Source organism: Rhincodon typus, chromosome 3 (assembly GCF_021869965.1).
Source record: "Rhincodon typus isolate 14 chromosome 3, sRhiTyp1.1, whole genome shotgun sequence".
In the NCBI taxonomy this organism is placed as follows: domain Eukaryota; kingdom Metazoa; phylum Chordata; class Chondrichthyes; order Orectolobiformes; family Rhincodontidae; genus Rhincodon; species Rhincodon typus.
This window is the reverse complement of record NC_063334.1, coordinates 22722618-22746311: the sequence shown is the minus strand read 5'-3', so window position 1 is coordinate 22746311 and position 23694 is coordinate 22722618. Positions and strand designations below refer to the sequence as shown.

General features: G+C 39.6%; 1 protein-coding gene across 1 annotated transcript in view; it reads left to right on the top strand.

Moving 5' to 3' along the window:
* The first annotated feature begins 3889 nt into the window (after positions 1 to 3889).
* LOC109923933 (centlein-like) overlaps positions 3890 to 23694 on the top strand; it is a 46888-nt gene continuing 27083 nt past the window's right edge. The window contains exons 1-2 of the mRNA XM_048619992.1: positions 3890 to 4086; positions 17545 to 17670. Of these exons, the coding sequence (XP_048475949.1) occupies positions 17611 to 17670 (60 nt within the window). The 5' untranslated portion in view covers positions 3890 to 4086; positions 17545 to 17610. The remainder of the gene's footprint in view (positions 4087 to 17544; positions 17671 to 23694) is intronic.

The window sequence follows — 23694 nt, the reverse complement described above, 5'->3', positions numbered from 1 at the left end:
CTCAGTACCTGGACTACACATTGTAACAACCTGCTTTTTGTCATGACTAGATTCCATTCTCTCAGTTCCTCTGCCTCTGTTGTATCTGTTCTGATGCATCTTCTGTGGGGGTGCCTCGGAAATGTCCAACTTTTTCCTCAAACGAGGGTTGCCCGTTACCATGGTCAACAAGACCCTTAGTCATGTTCGATTCATTTCCCATCGATCTGGCTTCACTCTCCTTCCCTCCTACAACAATTATAAGTTCCGCAGGGTCCTCATTTAGCAGCCTACCAGTCTCCACATCCAAAGAAGTGTAAACCACCATTTCTGTCATCTCCAACAGGATGCTACGACAAGATACATATTCCTCTCCCCTCCCTTGTCAATATTCTGCAGGAAATGTTCCCTCCAGGACATTCTGGTCCACTCCTCCTCCATTTCCATGATCTCCTCACTGCCCATGGCACCTTCCCGGCAATCTCAGAAGGTGTAATACCTAACCCTTTACATCCTCCCTCCTTATCTTTCAAGGCCCCAGCTATACGTTCCAGGTGAAGCTGCAATTTGCCTGGACTTCATCCAATCTAGTTTAATTTATTTGCTGTTCACATGTGGTCTCCTCTAATTGGGAAGATGAAATGTGGATTGAGTGACCGCATTGCAGAAGACCTATGTTTTGTCTGCAAAAATGATGCAGAGCTTTCAGTTGCCTGCCACTTCAACACACCACCACGTTCCCTAGCAAACGTTTCTGTCGCAGGCCTGCAGTGGTGTTCCAATGAGCCTCAGTGCAGGCTCAACATCTCATATTTCACTTGGGGACCCTGCAGCCTCTCGGACTCAACATCGAGTTCAATAACTTTAGTTTCTGATTCCGTCCTTCCATGTTTTTCCACCATCCAACCCTATTATGTACTCTTATTATCACATTATCACATTAAATGGGTTGCATTCAATACCACTCACCCATTTTCTCTTATTCTTAGCTCTTATTACCATTTATTCAGCTTGTCTTTCGTGCTGGCCTGCTATTCATAATCTCCTTGTTTATCTACTCCTTTCATGATGTGGGCTGTGTGTCTCTTTCTCGCACTCTCTGTCTGGGGTCCATTGCCACATATCTGCTCAACTCTCCTCCCACCACCCCCAACAAAAAACTTCAGCTTCAGCATAAATACCACTTTTTCCTGGATGCTAACAGTTCTGATGAAGAGTCACCGGACTCCAAATGTTAACTCTGCTTTCCTTCCACAGATGCTGCCAGGCCTGCTAAGTTTCTCCAGTAATTTCTGGGTTTTTTTTGCACTTTACAAATTATCTCGCTCTCAATTGTTTTGGGTTTTCACGTCTTCTGTAACTTTCTGCTTGTCTCCCGCTTTGTGCTCTGTTCTTGACTCTCTTTCCCTCTTCCTTCATCCTGGCAGTTTGGAGGATATGGGAGTCTTAGCTGAACCAGATAAAACAACAACGTACATTGAATTCAACCAAGTGTCGAATTAAGATACAGTAGATGTTGATGGATAAGGTGACCTTTGAAACATTTCCAAATCAGTCACAATAGTTGGGTTCAACTTATATGCTGAGTATAAAAGTGAATTTTCAATGTGTGTGGTTGCCATTTTGCTGTTCTGGCTTGTGCGGTTTATCTTAGCCTCCTGTGTGTCTTTGCATCACAGCCTTTATTACCTGTTTGGATCCCTTGTGCCCAGTTATAAGGTACCCAAAGTAAAATATCCATTTGTGAGTTGAGAAATTGAGGGTGACTACTAATGTAAGTATAACTTGACATGGCTATAAAAAGGCGTCAACTGATGTGTCAAGTTAACGCAAAACCATGAATTTTGGGATCAAAAATAATAGGCTGTCTTATATGTTGGGTCAACACATCGATTGTAATTTATGGTAATTACCTGGCACTCATTACATTAGGAGTGGGGGGAAACGGAAAAATTGGGTCATGGTGTTTATTCCATATTTTTTGAGAATTCTTACTTTATGTGAATGGGAATTCTTTGGAAGATAATCAAGTATGTTGAGTGTGTTCCTGGTCCCTTTGAAGTGTTTTCTCATGGAGTGCTTTATTGAACATGCACTTTGAACCAATAAACATCATTTTCTTTGCATAAATTAGATCATTGAGGATGCTTCAGGGACAGCATCCTGTCTTTTTCACTAGCTGTCTCAAATTCCCTGTGCTGCACATTTTCTGCCAGCGATGATATCTATGACTTGAGTTTTGTTTGTTGCATGTATTATGATAATAGTAAACATTGGCCATCGATTTTCAGCCTCCATCATTTGATTTTCATATCTGAGGCCTTCATGGAGTGAAATACCACTTTAAAAATGGCAAGTTTTCACCTAAAATGGCTGCTGTGATCACTTGACTAGGTTGACGAAGGTGATGAAACCATTGGTAAAGAAGGATCAGTATGAGCCAAAAGTAATATCATTCTAAAAAGCAGTGGAACTTAGATTGGTATCTCCTGGTTCATTCACACCTTTCTGGAAGTTACACATTTGGATGAAAGTTGCCTGCAGATCATCCAGCTTGACAGAAAAAATGATAACAGGCACTGGAATTCAAATAAAATGGGAAAAAGAAATATGAATTGTCATTTGGTCTTACAGAACTTGAGTATTGCTGGAAAAAAAGCACAATTTATTGAAGATGTTTACTTTGCACTCAAACAGATCTACAGCACAGAAAAAGCCCCCTTGTCCTATGCAGTCTGTACCAGTCAAAACTACCTAAATATTCTAATCAAATTTTCTCGCACTTTTGGCCGATTGCTTTGTCTGTCTTAACATTTCAAGTGCACAACTAAATACTTATTGAATGTTATGAGGACTACTTGGAGAGACTAAATAGAGAGAAAAATTTATAGTATATGAGAGGAGAATGCTGATTCTTGGAAAATAAGATGGTAGAAGTGTCGCCATGGAGAATGCACCAGTTAACGATAACTGATAGTTTGACTCTCAGACTTTGTTTACATTTTACACCAAGCAGATTGACTTTAATTGGTCAAAGCGTTGCCTTAGTGAACCGAAGAATGGCTGTCAGCTATTTTGTTGATTTGAATTAAAGAGTGTGTGTCTGTATTTTTTCTGACTGCCAAGTATTAATGTGTATTAATGTGTGTAGCTTCCAGTACCTACAAGTGTGCCACGCTGCTAGAGAATTGGCCTTATCTGCACCCTTGTAAATAAAGCCTGAACCAACCTGCAGGATACTGGGGAATGATCAGGTCATGTCTCACTGTATATTGTGCAAATTTATGAATGACCTTAAGGTCATCACTGTTGGTCCTGAAAATTGCCCAGTCTATCTCAGATGATCTCAGAAGTTTGAGGAACAGGTGAAGCTTGCTGTTTCATGTTGCTACGATACAGTAGCAACATGTCTCATGTTTGCCACTAACAGCATGGTGCTGTCATCAAGCCTAAAGACGTTCTGCTTATTACGCAAATGAGTAATATGGTAATATGAACCAAACCAAAACAGAATTTGCTGGAGAAATTCAGGAGATCTGATGGAATCTGTGAAGAAAAAAATGTTAACATTTCAGGTCCTGTGACCTTTCTTCAGGACTAGAAACCGTTAAGAAAAGGTCGTTCTTATACTGATTACAAGGTGTGGGAGATTACAGGGCCCGGAGAGAGAAAACAAAGGGTAGGCATAAGTCTTGCATTTAAATACAGCTTGTCAATTAACAATTAGTCATTATAAACTGGTGCATTCTCCCTTTACACCTTTACCATCATAACCCACTTGCCAACCAATTGGTATTCTCTTCTGATAGAATATAAATGTTGTTTTCTCTTTACAATGGTATTTGTTATGCATTGTCCTGACAGTGGAAGACAAAATCTTTCAACAAAATTTCTTTTTCAGCACCAAGTTTCCCATAACCTTGATGTATGTTCCCAGTGAAAGAAACAACTTGGGCCAACAATCATTCTCCAAGAATTCAAGAGCTGTCAACTTTGCCACTGTGGCTGAACATGAGTTAACGAGTAAACAACTGGCCTCAGATTTATCATCTAACACCTCCAAGACTCGTGACATTTTTTTTTCAAACAGTGTAACCTGTTCTTCCTGTACGTACCAAATACTTTCTCCTTTCTCCTTTCTCATATGTTACATTTTGCAAGAGCCATGTCTTTTTATTCTTGTATTTTTACAAATTTTGGACTGCACGGAGGAAACTGTTTTTAAAAACTGGAATTTGTTAGGATGGCTGGATAACCTCACAGCAAAAAGTTTGATACATTTGTAAACTCTATCTTTTTAAGACCATAAGATAAGACATAGGAGCAGAAATTAGGCCATTCTGCCCATCAAGTCTGCTCCACCATTCAATCATGGCTGGTAAGTTCCTCAACCCCATTCTCCTACTTTCTCCCCGTAACCCTTGATAATCAAGAACCTATCTATCTCAGTCTTAAATGTACTCAGTGACCTGGCCTCCACAGCCTTCTGTGGCAGTGAATGCCGTAGATTCACCACTCTCTGGCTGAAGAAATTTCTCCTTATCTTCGTTCTAAAAGGTCTTCCCTTTACTCTAAAGCTGTGCCCTCGGGCCCTAGACTCCTACCAATGGAAGCATCTTCCCAAAATCCACTTTGTGCAGGCCATTCAGTATTCTGAAAGTTTCAATTAGATCCCCCCATATCCTTCTAAACTCCAATGAGGATAGTCCCAGAGTCCTCAAACGTTCCTCATATGTTAAGCTTTCCATTCCTGGGACCATTCTCGTAAACCTTCTCTGAACTCGCCCCAGGGCCAGTACATCCCTCCTGAGATATGGGGCCCAAAACTGCATACAATACACCAAATATTGCCTGACCAGAGCCTTATAAAGCCTGAGTAATACATCCCTGCTTTTATATTCAAGTCCTCTCAAAATAAATGCCAACATTGCATTTGCCTTCCTGACTACTGACTCAACCTGCAAGTTTACCTTGAGAGAATCCTGGACTAGAACTCTCAAGTCTCTTTGCCCTTCAGACTTCTGAATTTTCTCCCCATTTAGAAAATAGTCCATGCCTGTATTCTTCCTACCAAAGTGCATGACCTCACACTTTCCCACATTGTACTCCATCTGCCACATCTTTGCCCACTCTCCTAACCTGTCTAAATCCTTCTGCAGCCTCGCCACCTCCTCAATACTACCTGTCCCTCCACCTATCTTTGTATCATCTGCAAACTTAGCCAGAATGCCCACAGATAGTCAGCATGGATTTGTGAGCGGTAGATCATGCCTCACAAACCTTATTGAATTCTTTGAAGAGGTGACCAAACACGTGGATGAAGGTAGAGCAGTGGATGTGGCATACATGGATTTAAGTAAGGTGTTTGATAAGGTTCCCCATGGTAAGCACATGCAGAAGGTAAGGAGGCATGAGATAGGGGGAAATGTGGCAGATTGAATTCAGAATTGGCTGACCCTTAGAAGTCAAAGGGTGGTAGTGGATGGAAAATATTCAACATGGTGCTCAGTTACGAGTGGTGTACCACAAGGATCTGTTCTCGGTCCTCTTCTATTTGTGATTTTTGTAAATGATTTGGATGAAGGAGTGGAAGGGTGGACTAGTAAGTTCGCGGACGATACGAAGGTGCATCACGTTGTGGACAGTGCGGAGGGCTGTTCTAGGTTACAAAAGGACATTGATAGGATGCAGAGCTGGGCTGAGAAGTGGCAGATGGAGTTTAACCCTGAAAAGTGTGAGGTGATTCATTTTGGAAGGACAAACTTGAAAGCAAAATACAGGGTTAACGGAGAGATTCTTGGCAGTGTGGAGGAGCAGAGGGATCTTGGGGTTACTGTTCTATGTTCTATGTTCCTTCATCTAGATCATTAATGTACAAAGTGAAAAGTTGTGGTCCCAGCACTGACCCTTGCGGAACACCACTTTTCACCTGCTGCCATCCTGAGAAAGACCTCTTTATCCCCACTCTCTGCTTCCTGCCAGACAGCCAATCTTCTATCCATGCTAGCACCTTGCCTCTAACACTGTGGGCCCTTATCTTACTCAGAAGCCTCCTGTGTAGCACCTTATCAAAGGCCTTCTTGAAGTCCAAGTAGATAACATCCATTAGCTTTCCTTGGTCTACCCTGCTCGTTACTTCCTCAAAGAATTCTAGCAGATTTGTCAGGCATGACCTCCCCTTGATGAAACCATGCTGACTTTGCCCTATTTTACAATACACTTCCAAATATTCAGAAATCTCATCCTTTACAATGGACTCCAAAATCTTACCCACGACCGAGGTTAGGCTAATCGGCCTGTAATTTTCCGTCCTTTGCCTTACTCCCTTTTTAAACAACGGTGTCACGTTTGTGATTTTCCAGTCCTCTGGGATCCTCCTTGACTCTAGCGATTCCTGAAAGATCACCACTAACACTTCCACTATCTCTTCAGCTATCCCATTTAGAACTCTGGTGTGTAGTCCATCTGGTCCAGGTAATTTATCCACCTTCAGGCCAATCAGTTTTACTAGCACCTTTTCCTTGTGATAACCACCATACTCAGCTCTGTCCCCTGACTCTCTTGAATTTTTGGGATATTACTCGTGTCTTCCACCGTGAAGACTGACGCAAAGTAATTATTCAGTTTCTCAGCTATTTCCTTGTTCCCAGTACTATCCCTCTGCCGTCATTTTCCAGTGGTCCGATGTCCACTTTTGCCTCTCTTTTGCCCTTTATATACCTAAAGAAACTCTTACAGTCTTCATTTATATTACTGGCTTGCTTACCCGCATATTTAATCTTCTCCCTCCTTATTTCTTTTTTTTGTTTAGTGTGGCAATATGTTCCTGCAAGGTGCAGGCAGTCAGGAACCAAAGATTTGTTTGCAAGTGAATCTGATTAGTTTTCTGCAAACTGAACAGTTTGGAACTGGAAACAATTTACAGAAACACAGGCACGCAGAGAGAAAGAAAGACCTTGCAGGGTGTGCTGTTGTCTTCCCCAGGCAGAAGCTTTCTGTTGTTTGCAGTAAAAACTTCATTTTAAACTTGTTACCAGTTCAAAACCAATTACTTTTCCTGTAGCAGTTTCTGGGAACTGTGATTTTTGAACTGAGATATTTTCCAAATAAAACAGTCGCACTGTACTTCTTACAAACCAGTGTAAGTTCCAGAGGAAGGTAAGGAAGAAGACAGCCTGGTGAGCTGATGTAGGATCATCTCAACATTATAATCGGGAATCAAAGAGCACTGAACTGACTTTTCAGTTTTTTTTGTACCTCTGGCAATAATCTTGTTTCCTTAAGTGTTTGTCAGTGTCTATGCATTGAAGGGGCTAATTTATATGGAGATTAGAGTTTTGGTTATGATCTATGATAATAGTTTATATCTGTTTATGTGTACTTATGGTTTTATTACTTGTAATAATTTTTTTTTAGTTCAGAAACCTAGCCCCTTGATTTCTATCAGCATCAGTCTGTAGGGTAGATAAATTGCGATACTGTGTACCTTTAAAAAAATGTTCAACATTAAGAATGGCTCCAGGAATAGTGGGTCTCAGTTTATGGCACGACACCCCAGTGGGCTGTAACAGTGTGTTTGTGTTTATGTTGCATTTTTATTATTTTTCAGGGTTAGTAGGCAATAAATTTCCTCTTTCTTGTACCTTGCAATTTGGTTCTTTCATTTTAAGCTAATTAATTACATTTTAATTGAAACATGAAAGCTGTGTGTTAGAAAGGAAATTAAAGAAAAACATGTTTTGAATAACCTTGATAGCGTTGGAAAGAGATGACCTGATTTTCCTGTTTTCACCTGGTCCTTTCAGTAAACAAGTGGCTTTTTTGAACATTGAATCAATTTTCAACCCATGGGCACAATAATTTTTTTGAACCTTATTTGTCCTAGGAAGAAGTCCAGTCTTTACCTCAGAAGTCCAGATGCCTGTCTGTGGACAGATATGTTTGATGAGTGATATGGCACAAGTCAGGAAAAGTATAATATCTATGTAGATCGTGGACATTTAGAATGTGAATGAAATGTGCCTGTTTTTGATTACAAATAAAATGTAAAAATCACTTTAAAAATATGCGTCAACTATTGGATGGTCTTCTGGTTAACCAACTGTTTTTGTATGCTACCTTGAGTATTTTCCTCTGGAGTGCGTATTAATACAGCAAGAGTTTTGAAAGGAAAGTCAAAGGAATAAAAGGCAACACAATTTGCTCAGTAGATCATTAGACTTGGTGGTTCTTTCTAATATCTGGGAGAGATGAAATGGTCAGTGTTTCACATCTGCACTTGCCAACCATAAGTCTTCTTACCGAGTGAAATAAATGGGAAAATCACTGGAACAAAAGCACAGAAAAATAGAAAATCTTGTGATTCCATCTCTGGCCCCATTTACTCTGCCTGTATATTTAGATCGATGACTTGGAACGAGTACGTTAATTAAGAGTTTTACATTTTAATGCCTATGATGATCCTTTGGAAGGTGTCATAGAATCGATCCACCTAGAAAATCTCATGATTTGAAGAAAGATGCATTCAAGTCAGGTCCTTACTAGTCTAGAATGAGACCATATGCATTAGGATGAGGCAGTTGCAGAATAGATTGTATTGATTAACCTAATATGTTTTTCAACCCATTAGTGTGTACCGCACAGATTGAGGTACAGATTGAATGTTATTCAACAAATTAAGGTCCCTAAGACATCAGAAGGGTAACAAATTAGCATTTAGGGCATGCTAAAGATGTTGTGCTTGGAAACCTGCCAGACTCACCAAGGGGATCTCCATTTAGGTATTGAAGCAGTCATAGGAGCCTAGCCTGGTTATACATCTTATTTATGGCTTCTGTATGGTTTTGAAGAACTCTACCTATCTGGGTTCTTCAAGAAATGCTAGAGTGCATGTACTCGATGAGAAAATATAGACCTTGCAGTAACTTTGTTCCTCTGAGAAAAACACTTTTAAAAAATCTTCAGAACAACTCTTCAGAAATCCACAGTATAAATTATGAGAACTTCAAGGACTTCCCAAAAGTTGCTTTCATAACTGAGTGTAATTTTCAAGCGTGCAAGATATTGGTTTATCCTTACCTGCAATGTGTTGTAAGTTACTAATTGCAATATTACAGGAAGAATATTGTAGAATTGGACAAGATGTGGTCATATGACTGATATTTGTCATTGGCTTTTTGAGCTTGTGGAAAAATGTAATCTTGTTTGAACTCTGGAAGACCCAGAGAAGATGTTATTGAGGTATTGTAGAATTAAAGGAAATAGGCGAGTTTTGCATTACATTTTATATTCTGACCTTGAATTTTTACCATGGTCTTAAGGAGTGGGCACAAGTTGAAGATTTGAAAGACTAAACTGAATGTGCAGTTTGTATTAAACAATTCTACATACAGGTGGTAAGTGTTTGAAATGGGATTCCAGAGGAGGCATTGGTGTAAAAGTAAGCTTGGATTCTTAGGATTGTCCAGAATCAAATCACAGCCTGATCTGTTGGTAAAAAGGCTTTTTGGGGTAAATTCAAAGATGCTGCTGAGCTCAAGCAGAACCTCATCTATGGTAGCTGGATAGTTACTCGTTAACTTGGAGAGGTGCCATTTGGAATTTTTCCAGGATCTTGCCTTTGTAAGATTCACACTGCAATAGTACTCGTGTGTGAATACTCTTGCCAAAAGGGCAAAATTATGAAATTCAGAAACAGCTGGTTGATATTCTGTGTGAACAACATTGTTGCAGCAAAAGTTCTAGACCACTGGGGTTTTAAAATTAACTCACTGCCTACTGGGACTTCTAAATTCCACATTTCAAAAATCAGTAACCAAGAGGAATGCTTTTTAAAATATTTGAATTTTGTGCGCAGTATGTGGGATGCCTGTGTAAAAGAATCAGTCTCTCTTTTTCAGGAACGTAGTGTTGACAGTAAGCACATCCATATCCGCTATAGTTTAGTGAGATGTAGAATAAAGTTGGTCCTTTTCTGCTCCAACATTGTATCTCTGGTGTATCCTCAAATGAGAACACCCAGCTACACCGCTGTTACTGTGATAGATATCATATTTCATATGATAAAAAGACTCCAATATCTATGAGATTTTCTCTGTCAATTTAATTTGCTTGCCGCTGACTGTGCAGCTCCCAACTAATTGATTGCATGCTTCAAACATTCATTGTTAATATCTAGGTAAATAAAGCCATTGTGAATATTCTTTCTTCTTGGATAATTTTATTTGAGAGGATATGTAAAATTCAACAGCTCTTGTTTGGTGAGTAAGGAATGGCTGATCTATTCAGATCTTAGAACAGGTAAATTTTTTTCCTAAGTTGAAGACAAAATGAATCATTTGTGGGGTTGCTAATGCTTCAGGAGGTGAGAGCCTTTGGCAGCAGGCAATCTATGTTTCAAATTCCACAGATGAATGACTCTTTTATTTAATTATGAAACATACCGTTTTGATTTTGACTCATTTTCATGAGGGATGTGATTTACACTTGGCCTGTAGTGGTTTTTTTTGCCAGGCAGTTGCTTGGTTTGGGCATGAATGCTCTGCAATTCACACTTCTGTATTGAAACAACCATATTATTGCCACACTCTATTGAGATTTAGAATTTATTATTGTATTCCAAAAGTTAAATCTTCCAATGCTTGAAATTTCATGTTGATCCTTTGCAATTGTGAATTATTTTATTTTTGATGAATTTACTTGTTGGAGAAATATAACATGACTGATTTGTGTAATTTCCGGTGAAATAATTCAGTGAAAATGGCACTTCTGTATTATTCCTATGCATTTCCAGATATCTTGCATTTCCGTCAGAATTTACTTTGAAGTGAATGAGAGCTCACTCACACAGTAGTGCCTGGTACTCAACCTGTAGTCTATTTCTCATAGTCTGAAAACAATGGTTACACTTTACCATTTCCTGCGTTCTCATTCTCAGGCTCTGCAAAAGGATGTATGGATTTGGTAATGATTTCAAAGTAGTACTGTATTAATGTCTCCAAGGCCTGTAGAGATTGAAATTGTTTAAAGATTTTTGATAAGGAGTTGATGTGGATGGCAAGCACTGGCGTGGTGGCTCATTGGTTTGCATTGCTGCCTCACAGCGCCAGGGACCCAGGTTAGATTCCAGCCTTGGGTGACTGTCTGTGTGGAGTTTGCATGTTCTTCTCGTGTCTGTGTAGGTTTCCTCTGGGTGCTCTGGTTTCCTCCTACAGTCCAAAGATGTGCAGGCTAGGTGGATTAGCCATGGTAAATGTGGGTTTATGGGATACGGTAGGGGACTGGGTCTGGGTGGGATGCTCTTTGGAGGCTCTGTGCGTATTTGATGGGCCGAATGGCCTCCTTCTGCACTGTATGAGTTCTACAATTCTATGATGTATCCATGAAGCTGAACTGGATTTCAACACTGATCCATCCATATTTTGTTTCGTGGTCAAAATGGTTAAAATCTGATACTAATTTTGCTAGAATGTTAAATTATTTAAATTTTAGGGCCTTCATGCTCAGAATTCAAGATTCAGATGCAGTGTTTGATTGGTGTAGGAGGAAAACTTGCATTGTGAGCGATGTGGCGAATTTATAGGATGGGTACAGTTAACCGGAAGTGACACAGTAGGGTGACACAAATTCTAAAAGCCTTTCGAAAGGCTCAAAGACGTCAGTCTTTTAGTAGCCTTTGCCATGGTTACAAGAGGAGTGAATTGAGATAAGATGGATAGAATTAAAGGGAAAGGATGTTCCTGCTGGTATTAATAGATCAAACAAACACTGATGCTCTATTAGAGATATACTGAAGCGACTGTGCTATGATTGTTGAATCAAAGTCAGCCTATGTGGCACCCTATATCAAAAGTCTCTAATGTTGTGTTCGTGGCATATAGCAGAGAAAGATTTCAGGTTACAGCTATGTTCATTGTCCTTGCCAGTCATATGGTGCATGTTAGCAATGTATGTCCTTGTGGCAGATGGCACAACCAAACATTACACTCGCAATACATGCCATTTGCAGAGTTAGCCAAGCCTTTGCCTTTTGGGTGCAACGATGGTGGATGCAGCTAATAAACCTGTGGCTTATGATCACCCTTGCATGCCTATCTCGTGTAGTACAACAGAAAGATTGACTAGTTGTAATTGACTGTTTCTGAGGAACCATAGTCAGGTTTTCACATATATCTGTCCCTTTGGACCTGCTGTCACAAGCTGTTTTAGGAGTTACAGTTTCTGTACACACTAATCAGCTGCCAAAGCATGTTATGTTCACTGTCTACTGTACATGCAAGAGTGTGGGCACTGGTGGATGGGGACAAATGTCACTTGTACGTGTAGACCTGTTTGACATTCTCTTTTGGTGGTTCCCTTTTCCATCCAAGCTTGTCAAATATTGAGACTTTCTTTAGGAAAGTAATGGTGCTTGGGTAAACAAACTCAAATCAATTTGCACAAAGAAAAGTGATAGCTGGAAAGTGTTCCATTGATCTACACATTGCATTACACAATGTCTCACTATCTAGAGAGCCCACCTCTGAGTTTGTTTTGGAATGTAACAGACCTGGCATAAGTACGTGGACAAGACGGTGGAGGAGGTATTCCTTCAGTTTCATGCTTCGTTGGCAAATATTAGGCTCAGGTGAAAGGAGAATTGACAAAAAAGAGAAGTCAGAGTGTACTAAATGTGGGGATGATCAAGGGATGGCAGTTGGAAGAAGATTGTTTGGGAAAGCCAGCTGAGTAGATATTCTTACTTTTCAGCACTTACCTGTCAACTTCATCGAGTAGAATAATGATTGCACAAAGATTTGCACGTTGTATTTTTATTTTCTTAATTTACCTATCTTTCCCTTCCTTCCAGCCCTTCTTTTACTTTCTTTACAGTCCAATTTATTGCAGTTAACAATATACTGTGCTTTGAAAAGTTTGTGCAGCAGCCAGGAACAATCAGTTGCAGCACTCTGATGATTCAATGTTGTGCCACTGTGGTTGGCTAGTGAACAAAAAACAAAATTAAAAGGTTTTGATTTTCTGACATGCACTGATATATATCAGAGTTTCCAGTACACGAAATGAATACAGCTGTAAGTTATTTGAGGCCTCATTTTCTTAAAAACAATACCAAATACCTTGTATAAAAAGTAGTGCAATCAAAATTAATGACTGAATTCATCTCAGGCACTTAAAATGACTGGATTTTGGTTTGTAACTGATTACAGCTAATGTTAAAATACCCATAACTTTTCTGTTTATGTTGTGAGCTATATTTCTATAAAGGCTTTATTTCTATAAAGTTTGTATTTGCTGGTTTCTGAAGAAAATGTGAAATTAAGCATTTATCATTAGCTTGGGTAGTGACTGCCTTCAATTTCTATATGGAAATTCTTGACTTTCATTTCAAATTACAAATAGCTGTTGGATGAAGTACCAATAAATTGGGGGTGCACAAGGTGGTGAAGGGCAGAACCATTGCCCTCCAACGGACCATTGCATATTGTTTTCTTTTAAACAGGTTTTTGTTGGGCTCAAAGAAATGTAAAGGACTGAAAAGCTTCACAAATATTTTTTAGATGGCTGCTGATCATTGACGCAAACTCGAGACTGAGCTGATTTCACGCTTTGGCCATGTTATGTGCCGACGTCAGGAAAGTTTAAAAAATAGTAATAACCTAATTGACATGTGCTATGTCAATTCTGTATTGCAGTTAGGTTTTGGGAATAGAAGTTCTGCAAATAATTTACAGCTGATTGAAGCCCATGGTGGTATTTGTTCTCTGCCATTGGTGCCGGCAAGCTATGATAAAGAGATACAGTCATCAAGCTGCCAATGCAGCTCTGAATATTGGTTAAAAAATAATTTTTAACAGTTGGTCAAACAAAAATCAAAAACGTAGTATTAATAATGGGAGGAAGAAACTTTAAAAGACTGCTCCCTTTTAAGAACATCACTCCATAAAGAGTTTACTGTTAACTGACTCAAAATATGCTTACAAGGCAAATGGCAGCCATCTTCATGAAATTGAGGTCAGCGCTGATATTCATAGAATCTTAGAAGTCCTACAGCGTGGAAGCAGGGCAATCGGCCCATTGTGTCCACACCAATCCTCCAAAGACCATCCCATCCAGATCCACCCCTCTATTCAATCCCTGTAATCCTGCATTCTTCATGGCTAACTCACCTAGCCTGCACATCCCTGGACACAATGGGCAATTTAGCATGGCCAATCCACCTAACCTGCACATCTTTGGATATTAAACACAGTGTTTAAAAATAAATCCTGTATTCCCTCTTGAGGCAGAAATTTTCCAGGGCATTTCTGGACCAACAATGCAGCCAGTTGGGTAATTGAACAACAAAGGAATCTGACCAGAAATGGGCTCAAAAGTTGAGACTTCTCTTGAATGTCCATTATTGAGACACACCTCAGTGAATCTACTGTTTGATGTATAGTTTGTAGCATATAGGAGACAGAACTATACTAGAATTTTAAAAATATGTTTACTCATGCAAAACAGATGTGACTTGTTATGTGAAAATAACAAATGTTCTATTTTCTGAGTATCTTTACAGAACGATTTTTGAAGTTCCTCACAACAACTTTGAATTTGGATCTTTGTAGATCATATTGGATCTTATTGCTCACTTTTGTGGTTTACTTGGTTCAGAAAATGCAGTTCTCAAAGGAACAATGAAAGCTTTGCTTGTTGTCTTGTACTTGTATGTTGTTTGATTACTCATGCGTAATATTCACAATACATGTATTGTACAAAAGGTCTTGTAAGAAATATATCTGGTAATAATCTTAAGATGGTTGAACTCTGTCATAACTGTGTATTTCCATGAAATACAGAGTAAGCCTGAATTACCATATGCTCAACATCACTCCTGTACAGAATTAGTGAGGGCAATGTTCTGTCAATATGAATGACATTTAGCTATTAAAACTTAAATTGTAAAGGAAAGCAGCACTGTCCAATATGTGTAGCTCATTGAAAATCCAGGTGTGGCTAACTGCATTTTTATTTTATCGTTATAAATAAAACACTGTGGTAGAATTCCTTACCAGCCATCAAATCTTAATGCACATTTTCGCAAAGTGTATCTGAACTATATAACTGCTTTTAAAATGGTAAACTGAAAAACAACAAGTATAATTATTTTCTAATCACTATGACGACGTTGCTTCTTTGGTTGCTGGGATTTTTTTGAAAAAGTTATGTAATACACTGAACATCAGCATCACAAACGTACAAATGACCTGGGTGAGTGTGATTATGCTCAGCTTGATCAATCAGAAAAACCACTCCAGATCTGCAGGAAATAGCAATAATGAGCAGCTCTAAAAGAGCCACTAATGTAACATGTGAGCAGCATCCAATCCATATTCTGGAAGGAGAATAGAAGATTACAGATATGAAGAGAGGTTAGGATATGTAGGTCTGGAAGTAGAATGAGAGGTGCAGAAAGGGAAGGGTGTGTGTGTGTGACACTTCTCCATGTGCATCAACAGCTAGTCCTGCCTATAATTGCTTTGCAAAGCTGAAGGCTCAATAAATACACTTGAAGAAAAATAAAAATTTCAAAGGATGACGCCCAATTGCAAGACTGAGCAGGAAAGGATGAATAGATGAAAAATATGAATATCTCTAGAAAAGGGAAGATTGAGGAATGATCTATTGAAAGTTTTTGAAATTATGAAGGATTGTGATAGAGTGGACACAGAGAGAGTGTGTCCAAAAACTAGAGGCCATAATATGAAACAGTCACCAAGAAATATTGGGAATTTAGAAGAAATTTTTTCACCCAAAGAGTGGTGAGGATGTAGAACTTACTGTCAGAGAAAGTGGTTGAAGTGAGTATTATCGACACTACATTAACATCTGAAGAAGAGAACAGAAGGTTATGTTGATGGAGATCAGAGGAGGATAAAGTGGAGCAAAAATAGCAAAAAGAATTTCTTGAGCTTTCTGGTATGTTTAAATATGTTGATAAATATGAGCCAGAATTTCAAAACATTGGTTCAATGTAAAGAGAGTAATACTTCACACTGAATGGTTGAAGATATTTTTTCAGTAAATATTTACATATGCAGTCCAATTATCTCTATTGTGTGAAAGGCATTTTCTGCTGAAATGTATACTTGTGGCTAAAATACTGTTGCTGTAGACACACCTGCAGCTAATCAGCCTTATATTGGAAAAGACTAAAGTGAAGTGTATAGCCTCTTATTTATGTCCAGATTATTATCTAAAGTCATACAGTGTCTTCATTAACTGAAGTTTCTAGATTACTACTTCTGCCAGGAAGACAGAAACATTTTAAAATATGACACATTGAAGTGAAATTTCTGATATTTTGCAGTAGGAAATATACTGGTCTGTATTTCTGTGGACATCATTGTGTCTGTTTTGTTGTGTCATTGTATTCACATTTATTTAGACCTATTCTCAAGGGTACCAGATGTCCCCCTAGCCTTTCAGGTGAAAACATTTCAAAAGGCGGGAGGGAATCCAGTTTCCCACTTGTTCACTATTATCCTATCATATCCATATTTAGACCCTCATAGGGCAATTAGAACAGCCTGTATAGCCTATTTGTAATGAGCCTTTCTGCATTTCTGTATCTATAACCCATGAGCCTTCCCTGATGGGAGATCATTATTCTGGAAGAAACACTGTAAATGTAAATGAATATACTCATTAGTGAGTTGCAGAGAAGTCTTTAGTGCTAACATTGTTATAATTCAGTTTGTTATTCCTTTGGTATTCTATATAGAATTTTTATAATCATTATTAGTATTCTTCAGTGCTTGTACTGGAACTAAAATGTTATGCTTATTTAAATATGTCTATTTAAAGAGGGCGCAGGAACAGAGACCATGGGAGTGTGTGTACACAAATCTTTGAACGTAGCAGGCAAGATGAGCAGGCTATTTAAAAAACACTTCTCAGATCCTTGGTTTTATCAGGAGAAGTAGAGTCAAAAGTAAGGAAGCTATGCTAAACCTTTATAAAACGCTGGTTAGGCCTCAGTTGGAATGTTCAGTCTGGGACACTACATACTTTATTGAAAGATGTCAAGGCCTTGGAGAAGGTATTGAAGAAGTTTGGCAAGGCAGAAGGAAGCAAGGGATTTGCATTGTTTATTGAAGCTGGTTTATTTTTCCTTAGAGAGGAGAAAGTTAAGAGGAAATTTAACAGCAATGTTCAAAATTATGAAGAGTTTTGACCGAAGAAATAGCAAGCAACTTCCAGTGACAGAATGGACAGTAACGTAAGAATTTAAGATAAATGGATAAATCACCAGAAACCCACAGCAGTCATTAGGATTGGAATCAACTGTTTAAAAGGGTGGTGAAAGCAGGTGTAGTTGTAACTTTCCAAAAAGAATTGGATATTTACCTGAAGGAAATCATTTGCAGGTCTTTACAGAAAGGAGAATGCGATTCATTTGACAGCTATTCAAGAGGTGGTACAGGTGTATAGTGTGGAATGGCCGTTCTCTGTGCTGTACCATTAATTAATTTTATATGATTCCATTGGTCTGACAGTAACCATGTCATTTGCTCTTTACTATAGGACCTGTCTGTGAAACGTTCCAGATCTCTATCTCCAAGGAGCTGTACTGGAGAAACAGAAGAATTGATGAAAGTAAACAAAACAGAACAAAAGATTGAGACCCTTGAGAAACTTTTAAAAATGAAGGTATTGTACAGTATATGGTAAATACTTGATTATTGACTATTTTAATACATGCCTGATTGAATCAGTTAAGCTCAAAGTAGTTATCCCCTTAATTAATTCCTGTTTGTTAGAACATCTAAATGAAATCAGAATTCCTCACTATCAGGCTTCCTTTTTGAACAAACATATGGTGTTGTGCTTTCTATTTTCATCATGTTCAGCTCAACCCTATAAAATAAACCTGGACTAAACCACTGCTTAAAAACAGTCTAAATTATTTTATCTGACCAGATGGATAGGAGGACATACCTAGGTTACACACCTGTCCTGAGGTCAAAGGAGCTGGCAGTTCTTAATTTTAGTCTCCACAGCTGAGCAGGGGCCACTGAGATTGTCCTGAAGCTTTTATATATTGGGTACTAATGTCATCAGTAAGATTTGTCTGCAATTTCTGTTGCAAGCTGCGAGGGTCTTACTCACCAGGACGGTGTAAGTTTGAAAGGAATAGAATCCAGGTGCTGGCAGAGACTGGATTTTGAAGTTTTGTTCAATTTTCTTGTGGGTTTGGGAGGAACCAGGATGATTGGGCCTCCTGACACAAATTCCCTGATCCTCTCCACTTTGATGGCAAGATTGTTTGATTCTGGTTCCTGACCTACAATGCCTTCCATATTAATGGAGAATGGTTGTGAAAGATATATTGTTTAATCATTCTCAACCTACCAAATGATGTTCTCCCCACACCCCTTGTTCTTTTTGTGATGTCTTTTTGATGGTGTTTGCACTGACATTAGTTGATACTGTTATGTAAGGCTGATTTGGAAATTGATTCATTGGGCAAGACTAGCCTTTGTGATGACTTCTGGCAAACTTTTGGGCTCATATTTTCAGCACTGTAGGTGCCATTTTGCTTTCTAACAGACAAAGCAGGTTGTGCTGTGTGCTGGATGCTGACTGCCAAATGATATTTTGCTGGAACTGTGAGCTGGGAACATCTGTTGGAATTATGCAGAGCAGGCCGTTGATGCTGATGCTGATGCTGATGCTGATGCTGATGCTGATGCTGATGCTGATGCTGATGCTGATGCTGATGCTGATGCTGATGCTGATGCTGATGCTGTCATTATTGATCTGAACCCTTGAGCTGATGCAAACAAATTCACATTTGAATGTAGATTCAGATTCAGAGAGGAGGCCCCAAATAGCATTATTTAAAGGTGTCATCAGCTGTTTTCAGTTTAGTCACTGATTGATTTCTTCTGGTTTCTGCTGTGATTCTGATTGTTTAAATTGCTGAAGTCAACAAGGAATGGTGTGACACTTGTTGAAGGACTTTTTCTCTTTTCCAGTGATTTGGCATAAATTATTTGCCGTCAGATATGAGTGGTAATTTGTATTTCCCTTGTTCTCTAACATGAAGAAGAAAATAAGCAGGGGTAACATAGAGTAGGACATACGGCTGGAGGAGGGAGGAGGAGACAAAATAGGGATCTTAGCAGGAGGCTATATGTGCCAACAATGTTCTGTGCATATTGCTTCCATTTGAACCTTATTGAGGAGTGGTATCCTAGATGTCTTTGCATCAGCAAGGAAGTCCTCACAGCAATCTGTCACCTGACGTAACCACAATTACAGCCTCAGAGCAGGATGAAGATGGCTGTGAAGATAACTATGATGAGGAACTTTTATTTGTCTGCCTGCTTCCAGATTAGACCTGGAGACATTGCCACATCTCTTGACTAGCTGTCATTGTTCCATAATAGAGTATAAAAGCTCAATATTTCAAGAGGGCTGAATACAAAATGAACATTTAACTTTGGGAGGATTGCGGGCTATGATTGGTTGACAGGCCATTCACTATACGCAGAGTGTTATGCTGTACGCTAAACCTAAAATGTACTACACTGGAGAGGATTATACTCACTCAGAGTGCAGATAATGTGCAACCATACATTGATATCATGCAAGTCACTGTGTGGTATACTGACAATAGTCAGATTGCCTTCATTCTGCTACAGGCGACGCACATTTTAGCCATCACAGCAAATGAGAATTGGTTCTTGGCAACAAGGGCTATTTGCTACGTGATTCAATGTTTCTGTTGTGAAACTCTCACTTGTAGGTAGCATGTATATATAGAAAGACATACTGTTGCACGTAATATAGTGATTAAAATGCTTTTGCAACCCGGACTGCTCTGGAGGATCCTTGCAGTTCTTGAAAGGGTGTGTACTATTTGTAGTGGACTGCTGTGTGCTGCACAGCCTTGCTATTGAAAGAGCATAGTCGTTACCATCTAGAATCATAAGAAATAAGAGCAGGGATAAGGCATTCAACCCCTTGACCCTGCTGCACCTTTCAGTAAGATCAGGGTCAATTCGATTGTGGCTTTAACTCCACATTAATGCCTGATCCCATGATGTTCAATTCACAAACAACACATCGTCCCCCTAAGTGTAATAAACATAGTGCTAATGAGCAGAACCCCAGGTCCCTATTCACCAACAGTAATACACCTTGGGCAGATTTTCTGTTGGCCAGAGTGTTGCTATTGAAGTGTAGATGGGAGTTGCACCTACAGAATCCCCGTTTAACATGCTCTGAAGGAATTATTCAGGATGTTGAATTTTCCTTTGGGCATCCTTTACTCCAGGATCTCTATAGAAGTCTCCATTTTAATCATTGACTTCAGAGGGTTATGATACAATTAAATAAAATAGTTCTCAGGAAATGTTAAACTACAGAATACATCGTCTAACTATTAAATAAGTATTAAACAGGCTCCACACTTACCTCACACACCCCAAACATCCCTCCCCCAGAGCACTTACACCTCTGTTATTCTCCACCAACCCCCAGACTACCAAACACTGATCTGGTGCCCTCTCGCCCCACCTAGACCCAACTCCCTATCACCTTTCAGGACCCAATATCTGTTCTCACCTCACCACAACCTGATCCAAACCAGCCACCACAACCCTACCGTCCCCCAGGTGGGCCCCTGCCATTGGACCCAGGCCTAAACATACTTCTTTCCCCTTCCTCTGTGAGCCCTGACCCCTGGCCATCCCACCCTATCTCCTAACCAACCTCCCCTCCCCTCCTCCTGCCAAACCTGGTAAACTAATTGATGTGTTGGAGCACAGAATGCTGGAGTGTTGTGACAGTCTGCAAACCCCTTTGCAAACTGATACCTGCAGTTATACTGGCAGCAGTCTGAACTTGCATCACCTCAGTGTGAGTTCCCAATGCTTTTGCTAGTGCTGCAATGGAAGCTGAGACAGCAGTTATCAGATCCTGTATTATGGTCCAGGTCTGCAAGTGCTCTCATGGAGCCCACCACCACTTCCATGCAGAAAATCTCTGTACAAAGTCCAGTGCCAAAATGGCATTACACTGCTCCATGCTCCTTGACATTGACAGCAGGCACTTTGGCATGCCTGGCAGTGCACCTGTCACAACCACATACTAGGCATGTCCTCAGAGTAGTCTGAACTAAGAATTTGTATATGCTTGTATATGGCTCCTTTTTAATTATCAAGTGTTTCAATTTAAAAATAACCAGCACAGCTTTATGCTTTAATGGAAATAAAAAGTTAATTTATTAAGTAGTTATTGCTGATGGTTATGATAGAAACAAAGTGATAAAGTTATTAGCTAAAATACACAAGATAAAAGTGAGATCAGTCTCTACTGATTGTTTATTTTTCTTTTGTAAAGAATTTCTTTTGTAAATCTGCTTTAAAATGGACACAAGGAGTCTCACAAAATGGCCAACAGAAATCAAAGGTTTCTTTTGTTTTATCTGAAGCTGAAGAGTTGAAAACTTTACGTCAGATTTAGCAGCTGCCATTGCCTCTGTATTCAGACAGTGGGACGTTGCTCCCACAGGTGGACTGAGCAGAACAGGTTCTGGGAATGAATGAATGCTACTTTGTATCACTTCTATGGCGCTGCAGGTTGTGGTACTTGGTAGCTTTCTTTAAAACAGCAGTCTTGTCTCCTGGTTGAAAATCAGTTGCTGTTTCAAGATGTCTCTCTCATGATGTTCATATGCTTCTCTTCCAAATTGCTGTTTCCAGCCAGTTTTATCACAGTCAAACAGAATAAATGCAAATGATAATTTTATTGTGTATTTATTCCACAAGAAATGTCAATTAATGTGGAATTCCTTGTGATGTCCTTCCTGATGCATGTTTGACATTACAGAAGCATTATAGTCTTCACACCTTTTAAGGGTTCATTGGACCGTCCTAAAATCTTTGAATTATCTGATGAGGTTTTGTGGTTGCCTCTTAAGAGAACACAGTCTGATTGTCTGCTTTTGGCTGCAGCTCAATCCACAATGAAGTCTTTTGGTTTCTGGTAGCCATTTTGTAAGACTCCTTGTGCACATTTTAAAGCAGGTTAGCTTTCTTTACAAAATATGTAATACTATTACTAAATGTCATCATAGCCTCGCCAGACCAAAGGGCCGCTTTTTCATTAGAGAGAGCTGACTGGTGATGTTTAACCTGAAGATCACCATGCCTCAGGCAAAGGGAGAGGTAGAGAAGGAGAATCCTTCATGGTAACCTCAGCTGGTACAGGAAATGGACCCACGCTTTTGGTAAAACCTTGTAACACAAGCCAGCTGTACAGCCAACTGAGCTAACCAACCCCCCCCCCTTAATATTATTACTACACTTTTATGACAGGCCAAACATTTCAGGATGCAAACTCACCATCTGTCTTTTGTACAGCATGCAATTGAAATCCTCAATTAAGTATTCTATAGCAAAAATCATGTGCAACCTTGCTGTCTCATGAATTGGTCCCTGTGTTATCATGATTGCTGCCCTGGCTGCAGGACACCCATTTCTTCGGTCTCACTAGGTGTAGATTCTGCTTCAATTTTTAAAATCATATTCAACATCAGTACCTGGTGGTATCTTTTCCACCTATTTTTCTATCACCACTTACGTAGCTGTTTTTTTTGATATCTTACAATGGAAAACAAAGATGGGGTTATGTTGAAAGATGATTTTTAAAAAAAATTTGGAATGTGCCGTCACCAGTTAAACCAACCTTTATTGAACATTCCTCTTGAAATGCTGGTGATGAATTGCCGTCTGAATTGCTGCAGTCCATGTGGTGTAGGGATATTGACAATTCCAGGATTTTTGATCCAATGGCAGAGAAGGAACGGCAATATAATTCAAAGTCAGGATGCTGTGTGTGGCTTGGACGGTACCTTGTAAGTGGTGGTGTTAATAAGTATCTGCCGACTTTTGTCTTCTAGGTGATAATGGTTGCAAGTATGGAGAATATTGTTGGAAGAGAGTTGATGAGTTACTGCTTTGAATCTTACAGATGGCACAAACTGCTGCGACTTTGTGTCAGTGGTGAATGGGGTGCTAAATAATGGCTACTTTGACGTGGATGGTGGGCAGCATTTTGACCTTTGTTGGAGCTGCACTCATTTGAGCAAATGGAATTCATTCTGTCACACTCTTGACTTGTGCCTTGCACATAGCACTTTAGGAAGTCAGGATGTGAGTTGCTCACCGCAGATTTTGACTTTGTTTTTGCAGCTACAATATTACATGGCCTGTCCAGTTCAGTTTCTGTCCAGTGGAAAACCCTGAATGTAGATAGTGGGAGATTCAATGATGGTAATGCCATTAAATGTCACAGGGCGTTGGATAGCTTCTTTCTTGGTTGAGGTAGTCATTGTCGGGCCCTTGTGTGGCAGGAATGTTACTTCTCAGCAAGGATATTGTTTCTTGCTGCACATGGATGCCAATTACTTCAGTATCTGAGAGGCTGTGAATGGTACTGAACATTGTGCAGCCATCAGTGAACATTCCTACTTCTGCCTGTATGACAGAGGAAAAGACATTGATGAAGCAGCTGAAGATGATTGGACCTAGGACGTTATCCCAGAGGGACTCAGTCATGATCTCTTGAGATTCAGGACCAACAAGTGCAACCATGTTTCCTTGTGTTAGGTATGACTGCAATCTGTGAAGTGTTTGCTGTCTGATTCCCCTGAGACCATTCGGA